This window comes from Dreissena polymorpha, chromosome 1, assembly GCF_020536995.1.
Source record: "Dreissena polymorpha isolate Duluth1 chromosome 1, UMN_Dpol_1.0, whole genome shotgun sequence".
Classification (NCBI taxonomy): Eukaryota; Metazoa; Mollusca; class Bivalvia; order Myida; family Dreissenidae; genus Dreissena; species Dreissena polymorpha.
The window spans coordinates 159,863,711-159,872,871 of NC_068355.1; the positions used below are offsets into that span (position 1 = coordinate 159,863,711).

General features: G+C 33.5%; 1 protein-coding gene across 1 annotated transcript; it reads right to left on the minus strand.

Moving 5' to 3' along the window:
* Positions 1-4,991: 4,991 nt before the first annotated feature.
* Positions 4,992-7,573, minus strand: LOC127861907 (prothrombin-like). The gene is made up of 4 exons (XM_052400666.1): positions 7,567-7,573; positions 6,342-6,613; positions 5,649-5,756; positions 4,992-5,357 (listed from the first exon to the last, which is right to left on the minus strand). Exons 1-4 carry the CDS (start codon positions 7,571-7,573, stop codon positions 5,130-5,132), a joined length of 615 nt encoding a protein of 204 aa, XP_052256626.1. The 3' UTR covers positions 4,992-5,129.
* Between the last annotated feature and the right edge of the window lie 1,588 nt (positions 7,574-9,161).

Below are 9,161 nucleotides of genomic sequence, written 5' to 3' on the forward strand. Positions count from 1 at the left end.
AAATATAAAATTACACGAATTGTGTTATGTTATTTTTATTTAAATAAAAAAATACATTTTGTACGGACCTGCTCAGTTTGTAGTAAAAAGTTGTCTGCTACAAAATTTATTGAAAAATAAATAAATAAGGATACACATTGAAATAAACAGGATTTGTAAGTAAAATGTCTGAAAACACATATGGTTTCAATATTGTTTGGGATGATTTAAGTGAAGAACAAGTTAAACCAGTTGAAATGACTTATGAACAGTTTAAAAACGAATTTGGTTTTGATGCAGCTGAAATTGTTGATGAGTTTACACCTTGTGCAGATCCCATGCTCAATAACTTAGCAGGTGGCCAACCTTTAATTAATGATCAAAGTTTTGAAACAAATGAAACTCCAAATTCCAGTCTTGAAAGTCCCTTGGTTCAAAATGAATTTAAATAAATAAATGTTTCTGATGTTCAACAATTCATCAAAAATGAAGAAAATAAAAACACGGCCAAAAAAACTTTGAACGACACCAACAAGTTCAAACGTTTCCTTGCATCGCGTGGCGAATACAGAGAAATGCACCATATTGAAGTTGATGTTCTTGACGACTACATTTCCACCTTCATATTATCACTTCAAAAATCCAATTGCACCGAGTATGAGCCCACTAGTATTCGAGGCATCCTTGGCAGTCTTGACAGAAAACTGAAGAGGCATCGTTTTCCATACTCGATAATGGCTGGCAGTGGGCCCCAATTTTCTCTGACTAGACAGACCTATAATGACAAGAAAAAAGCTTAAAGAAACAGGTAATCCATAATGCCATAAATGTTCAGACAAAAAATTGTGGGTACCCACACTCAAACTTCCAGGATTTTTTCCAATAAGCATTACAGTACTGTAGTCCAAGTAAAAAAGTAATATACCCTGACCCATCTGATTTTATTGTTTTTTTAAGCCTTGAGCGAGAAAATATTAAATAACTAATAATAAACAACTGTGACAATTATGATCATTGTTTATGTTATAATAAAAATGAAGCAGTTGATGATGGGTACATTACATGTAGCACATAATGTACAATTAAATAAATCAAAACAAAATGTGTATGTTATTTTTCTGTATTCATGTGTCAATTTATTTAAACAAAGTCCCCTTAAGATGTGTTAACATTCATTGTATTTTACCTATGTTTTTTCTTCTTTAATTAGGCACCCATAAAAGGTACCTTCGAAAAAAAAAGAGATTAATTTTCCCAATTCCCAGATGAAAAATTCCCAAAAATTAAGATTAGCGTGCGGGTATGAAAAAATACAAATATTTTTTCAAAATAAACAAAGAGCTGTTTTACTTTTGTTGACCTTTAAAAAAAGAAGAAACAAACAAACAATAAAACTTTTTACATAAGGGTAAAGGGAACAGGCCATGTGAAGCAGCACCACTAACCGATTGGGAGCTTGAAGTCATGTGGCAGAAAGGTGTCCTTGGATCTCACAGCCCAACAGCGCTGGTGAACACTCTTTGGCTCAACAACTGTCTGCACTTTGGCCTAAGAGGCACTAAAGAGCAGTACAATCTGAGGTAATAAAGTTGAAGTTGTCCACAATCTGAAAAATGGAAAAATCATTTAAATAGCCATAAATAAAATAGTTATTAACATTATAAACCAGGTGTTGATTTGTTTTGATAACGTTTCAAGCACAAATATGCCATACATTTGTTTGCAACACTTACATTTTCCTTAATTTACCCGCCATTTATATACAAGAAATATGTTTAAAAAAATGAATTTACTATTTATAAACGCAATAATGGCCAAAATAATTTGTTTTTCACAACTAAAATCAAATTTTAGTACTTAAACTATTCTAGTTTTTCCCCATTGACACCAAACCTACCATATTGAGATGTTAGGGTCTTTTTTTTCAAAATTGCAAACTGATGTTAATTTTTAACACAATTAATTGCAAATTATACAGATGGGGTGACATTACATTGCAAGCTGCTGTTGATGGAACAGAATATTTGGACTATAACGAACGGCAGACAAAAACCAGAACGGGTGAAAATGTGGCAGATGTGCGAAGAGTGACACCTAAGATGTTTTCAACTGGAAAAAATGATTTGAGAAACCCTGTTGAAATTTATAAACTGTATTCGCAGAAGCGGCCCACTGGTTTTTCGGGACCCGAAGACCCTTTCTTTTTGGCACCGAACACAGTTTTTGGAAAAGATGCTTCCGGGACTAGTGGTGAGGGAGAGGTTACTTGGTTTATCAGACAAAGGGTTGGGATGAACAAAATGGGAAAAATGTTGAAAACAATGGCAAATGATGCTGGATTACAAGGGAACAAACGATTAACAAACCACTCTACCCGGAAACATCTTGTTCAAAAACTGAGGGAGCACAATGTCCCACCAACGGATATTATGGCAATAACTGGGCATAAAAATGTGCAGTCGATTATTAATTATTCTTGTGTCAGTGAAGAGCAACAAAAAAAATGCTCAAACATACTTGCCTGTCACACTCCACGTGCAAATAACATCAGCAGCTCTACCGCCTCTACATCTCGTATAGCCCATACTGCTACCTCTACCACAGACAGTTGTGATTCCATCCCTCAAACGTCCAACTGCCCCGAGATGCAAAATGTCAATACACCCCACAACCCGATCAGCTTCCAACAGCAATTTGCTAGCTCGCTTCAATCACAATTTTCCGGAGCAACATTTCACATTGCCAACTTCCATGTTCACAACTACTTTACTCGCAACGAACACGACAATACACATAAATAAATCCACAAAGAACGAAACAGTGCCAAGCATCACATTTTTATTTATCTTGATTCCTCCACTTTTTTGAAAATGTGACCAGTAAAGGTCATGACCGCATATGTTACACGCGTGTTGCGCATTGCTCTATAATTAGAAATGTTCAATATCACTACGCATATGTATTACTAGTATATTTCATTTTTGTTAATTTTGAAGTGTTTTGTTATAGCAAGTGTTTTTGTTAAAGGTATTAAATTATTTGAAATATTCGTAAACAATAAATATTGTTGATATCTCTATTATCGTTTATTTCTTTACATAATTCTCGAACTATTATTTGAATTTTACAGGTGTTAGCAGTTCATAACAAACAAAAACAAACAATCGTTCGCTGTGTTTCATTGTTTTTGAAGTTTCCAAACATGCTACGTTTGTTAATTATTTATCTTGTTTAGTAAAACTTCGATGGGATAAATAGAATACTAGGATTAGCGTTGAATACAGAGAAGTTTATGTTGCTCGGCTCGAACACCGAAAGCGCTCGCCAAGGCTCGCGCTCCCGGCGTTCTAAGCCTCGCAACATAAACTTCTCTGTATTCAACGCTAACCTAGTATTCTCTATATATACGTTGGAAATACGTTTTGTATAGTAAACATTAAAAATGTTCTGCCTCCTACACACCCTGACTTTTTTGTCAAATACCAATATTCGGGAATAATGTTAACCAATATAACAACGTTCTTTAAACAATTTCTTTATTAGTGTAATCAGTTGATGTATCTTATTGGGAAAGCATATTATTTATTAAAACAACTGAAGGGTACACCGGTTAGCAAGTAAACAAGAAAATCAATATATATATTGATTGATTTATTTATATGGGCTTAAATAACAAATACTTATTGACATCTCGCCAACTGTCAGATAGTTATCTAAATATCGATCGACCAATCGTGCGCGCCGGTTGCTAACCACCTGTCCGCCATTTTCTAGACAAGCCGAATGCATAGTGCTCATTTATTCAACGAGTTTCGTTTATTTTGTTCGAAAATATATAGAAAATTAATTATAATGAAGCGACGTAAATAAGATTTTTGTAACTCGGAAAGTCGGTATCAAGATAAGTTAGAGGAATTTAATTTATACAACTTCCAACGCGGAAATGTGGTCTTGACAAGTGCGAGTGGAAGCTTCAAAGTGTAGAGTTACCAAAATTACCATAATCCCCCTTATAGAAAATTAATTTATTTCAGAAACTGGAAATGTCATATTAGCAATATTAAATATGAATTATATCACGTGTATATGTAAACTAATAGGGAATATTGGTGTTGCTGTAACTTAACGAAATCAACGTTATAGATCGCTTTTCATGCCAGAAAAAAGTGAAAACTATTTTATGTTACTAATTTTAATGAAAACTTATCTATGCCACCTTTTTGTTGTTCTGAACTTTCAATTATAATTATTGATACATGTCGCATAAGCAATATTTAATACTATAAATATCACATTTATACGTAATAACCTGGAGGATTTCTGTACCCGCTCGGTGTCCGAAAGCGTGTAAACCTTTAGCGAAATTCCAGTTATAAAGCGCTATGCTTGTCAAATACATGTGAACAGAATGTTTCGTTAGTATTTGCGTGAATAACATGGTAAAATACATGTGTAGCGAAGTTGATTCATTACTAATACCACCATAATACATAGTAACAGCTAGTAGTATATAGCTACTGTTCTTTATTATCTTTGTTTGCATTTGCATAATAAATTTATGCCCAAACCTCCTTTTACCAGTGGTAGAGGCTTGAAAAAAGTCCATAAAAATCAGCCGGAATATCGCGTAATCTATAGGCAATCTATAAGCATAGAATCCAGTTTGGTGTTGGCTTGTCTAGGTTTTCTAACCGCTTAGTCACGTGACTATGTGGGCGTAGCGATAATCGTCCAGGCGAGATGTCAATAGAAAGAATAACTAAAACAATTAACAAATTTCAATACTGAAGAAATGCTGCAATAAAAGTAAGATATAATGCAAAACTATACAAAAACGAATGGAGTTGTATTAGTTTAATATGTAAAACAAACACAATGTCCATAATTGTATTTATACGCAAATAACAATTATTGTTTTGTTTTGCTAACTTCGTGAGTCGGTTTGCGAATGAACACATTTTACTGATGCAGTTTATTAATATGAATGCATTACAATAAGTTTTTATCGACGAATGTTGGACAAGTTAGCAAAACAAGGTGTCATTCAAGCCGAGAAATTCAATGTTACTTTATTTACAGGAAGTATAATAAACACAAGGCCATCAATCAAATTTCAGACCAAGATTATATGTTCTATGTTGAACATACAATCACTCATTCAGGAAGTCAAGGTTGACTTTTTCATCAGTGAATTTGGCAATGCCGTTGATCCAGTTGTAGAATTTGCCCGCGCTGGTAAAATATGAGTAGTGTTCAGGACCGTCACACATGAACCCAAAGGAGACAATACCACCGAGCACCCACTGAAACATGCCTGTTAATTCCATCATGAAACCACCACCACTGTCGCCCCTACAAACGTCACCAACCAGACGTTTCTGAAGCAGAAGCACAATTTAAAAATGGTTTGTAATTTATGATGACCTAATAAAACAGGAATATCAGTGAAACTGTGCCCTGATAATGCGCTGTGTCAATGTATGGGATCCTTAAAAGCAATGTCTATGATGGGAAAAATGATATTAAAGATTAATTACTCCCTAAACTTCCCTATACACTACGCACAAAGCGGCGGTTATATGCTAACGTCCCTTAAAAAAGCAAACACTAATGATCTGGATAAATGTAACAGGACAATAAATTACCAATTAAATTACAGTATTACTTACCTTCTGGCCTGCACAAAACATGTTCTTTGTAAAGGTATAGTTTTTATTTGGTATAGTTTCCAAATCTTCCTTACATATTCTTCTATCCGTGTACGGCATAACAATATGCTATAAAATATAAAAATAATTGATAAGCATAATTAACAAACGTGTCCATGGTAAGCACTGTATGGCAGTTTGAGTGTACATGTACTCAGCACTTCCTCTAAACTACTCTATTATCACAAAAAATTAAATGACTATAAAATATGAAAGTACTGAAGTGGAAAGTTGATACCTCTCATAGATTTAAAGATATGCATCAAAACACTATCATACAAATTAAGATGATCATAGATCAGAGCATTTCTAAGACGTCGCACGGAAATGAATTCACTAGTATGCTACAAGCCCCTATGGCTTTTATATTTGACCTGTTAACTTCAATACGGGTCCTCCCAAGAAACAATCATATCAATGTGCGATATTGTCATCACGTTCTTCCGATAACGTTTGGAAAAATATAGTGTCTACGTATTAATTACCTACCAAACAATTAACAAATCGACGACAAACGAATAGATGCTATGCCATACAACGCTCCTTCTCAGAGCGGCGTTGTACATATATTTTGCAACTGTACACATTATTTGCATTTACTTTTTTTACGCACACTTGCGCGACACCTATATTTAAGCTACTATAACTACCCACCTGAAGAACATTTGGTTTTTTGCCTTTTTCGTCCAACATTCCGCATCCAGAAACTCTTCCATTCGGATGCCTGGGAATAGCCATTAGTCTTCTAATCTTATAATAATCTAGGACACATATTGGACGCACTGAGTCATTATACTGGACGGCCTCGTTGAGTTCCAGCAAGGCAATGTCACTGTCGTAAAATGCAGTTTTGTTGAACCGAGGGTGAATAGTGATGGACTTTGTACCTCGGATTAAATCTGCAGGTGCTGTACAATTTAAACTTCCTGTGAAAACGATAATAACGGGAAATTACTTATTTCTATAGATATTTTAGCAAATAAACAAGCACACCTCGAGAATTCGATGCATGAATATTATCGTCGTGATGTTTGAATGTGTGCATAAATCTACAGATAAATAATGGTCAGTGGTTGACAAAAATAATTGTGTTATTTCCAATTTGTATTAGATAATAAAATACCGTTCTTTCTAAAAAATATTCCATTGTTTTAGATTAACTCTGGGTTATGTTGTATTTTGTTTGATACTATACGTTAACAATTTGTATATGGTAATGGGAGGTGTGCTTGGTGGTTGAACATTGAATTGTAAATAAACATCACGTGCTTATAAAAATGAACAATAATTGTGAACGTTTAAATAACATCATCTGCGAATTGCAATTCATTTGTTTTGTGGTATCTAGCTTCATTCGTTTGTAAAGTTTTTACCGGTACTGCTCCGTAGTATATGAATATGCATTTGCTTACCAAAGGCGATCCTAACGTCTTCTTTTTTAAGGTCGGTTATGCAATGGGCTGCAGTCACTACAAACCTCTGAGATATCAATGACCCACCACAAAACGTTTCACCTTTCTAAGATAAAGGCAACCAAACGACACATTACTACAATATCGGTTGATAAGTCATGGCTGTCAAAATAAATAACCCATGATTAACCTTAAAATCGTTGTACTAATTAGAGAATTGTATAACTAAGAATTAAAACATCATGAACATTCCTGTTTTCAAATTTTGTTTTTATAAAAATCACATGCATTTCATTGATTTAATAAAAGCTTACATGCAATTGACCAACACCGTTAAATCAAAAGCAAGATCTTGATTTATTATAACAATTAAAAGTGTATCAAGATATAATACTTATATATTATTCGTATACACGAATTAATCATGCAAAATGCTATACAAGTTTACGCACCGCAAATAAACTGACGTGCCATGGGTTTTCATTTTTAGACGCATCTTGGCCCGTAGAAATGTAAACCACAGCTTGGGTTTTGCGAACTTGATCATTTACCGAAATACCACAATCTGAAAAGAGTTGTTTCAAATAGTAATTCCCGTACCCTAAATTGGCATATCAACAGCTATTACGTTATTATATGTTTAACTAAAATATAACCTTGAAGTAAATATTGAACGAATTATTACTGTCTTTTGCACTGACACATTTGAGACATTCGCCGCTCTATCATGTTTTAAATTGAATAACATAAGATGCATTGTTATGAAATAAGGTGCACAAATCATACATGTAAACTTGTGTCGACCTAAAAGTCTGATTAGTAGTGTTAAAGCGCGAACTTACTTTGGAAACCGAGAAACAACAATACAAATACAACGGCTGAATACAATATCTGTAATACAATTCAGGAATTTGAATACTGTTAATATAAATGAAAAAAAAGGGATATCTTATTAATAGCATAACTTTGCACTTATCGAATAATATATTTTGGCAAAAATAATATACACATTTTAATCTGTAGAAAGATAAAAGGTTGTACAATTAAAAGTTAAAAAACAACTTTGCTCATATTGAAATGGGGTAACAAACCCTGCATGATTAAAAGGTGATTAAATTTTACAAGAATATACACATAGCTGTTTTATAATGATTGATATAGAAAGGTTTTTGGATGGTCCTAACGTTAGCTGGATTAAACAATTTAGACATCAACCTAATTCAAACATAACCACTTAATACAGTACGTCTCTGGAAAAATATCGTAACCATTTAATTAAAAAAATCCCATCAAATATGTCGATATAAACTCACTAAAAATTCTATCGGCGATGCAAAAAGAAATATTAAAAGTTTGGAATAAGGTCATTGTAAAAAAAACATCACAAACATCGGAAAAGAAATCATTTGGAATAACTCATTTTTAAAAATATTCATAAAGTTTATTTTTCTGATGGCAAATACATATATTAAAGGGGCCTTTTCACGTTTTGGTAAATTGACAAAATTAAACAAAAATTGTTTCAGATTCGCAAATTTTCGTTGTAGTTATATTTCGTGATACTACGAGGATTGCTTATATAAAGTATAAAATACATCACTCATTGTATGAGCACGGATTGCCGAGTAGTCTAAGCGATCGATTTTACTCCAGGGGTCAGTGGTTCGCGCCCAGTTGACGGCTACTATTTTTACTTTCTTTAATTTTATTTTCAAAGAGACCTTTCCACAAATTTTGGTATGTATTGAAGTTTGTCAATAAATGCTTTATATTGATAAATGTAAACATTGGATCTAAAAAGCTCCAGTAAAAAAAAGAATAAAATTAAATAGATTTCATTCTTAAACAACATAGTTGTGTATAATCAGCCAATTCACGTAAGATATTGTTGCGACCAAGCAATTTAAAATTGATCAAAATCAAACTTTCTTTGCAGTTACCCAAACATTAATTTTTGCAGACATTGATAACACCCAACAGTACAATCGGCTTATTAGTGTTTGAATCATCGAGCGCAAACCGCCTGTTATTTCGTTACGATGATCTTGATCCCATCCATTAA

Excerpts from the sequence above, each read along its gene's own strand:
- LOC127861907 (XM_052400666.1), bottom strand. Across the intron at positions 5,757-6,341 it reads AAAAACCAAATGTTCTTCAG|CATATTGTTATGCCGTACAC; the intron begins GTGGGTAGTTAT and ends TATATTTTATAG. Across the intron at positions 5,358-5,648 it reads TGTTTTGTGCAGGCCAGAAG|AAACGTCTGGTTGGTGACGT; the intron begins GTAAGTAATACT and ends CTTCTGCTTCAG.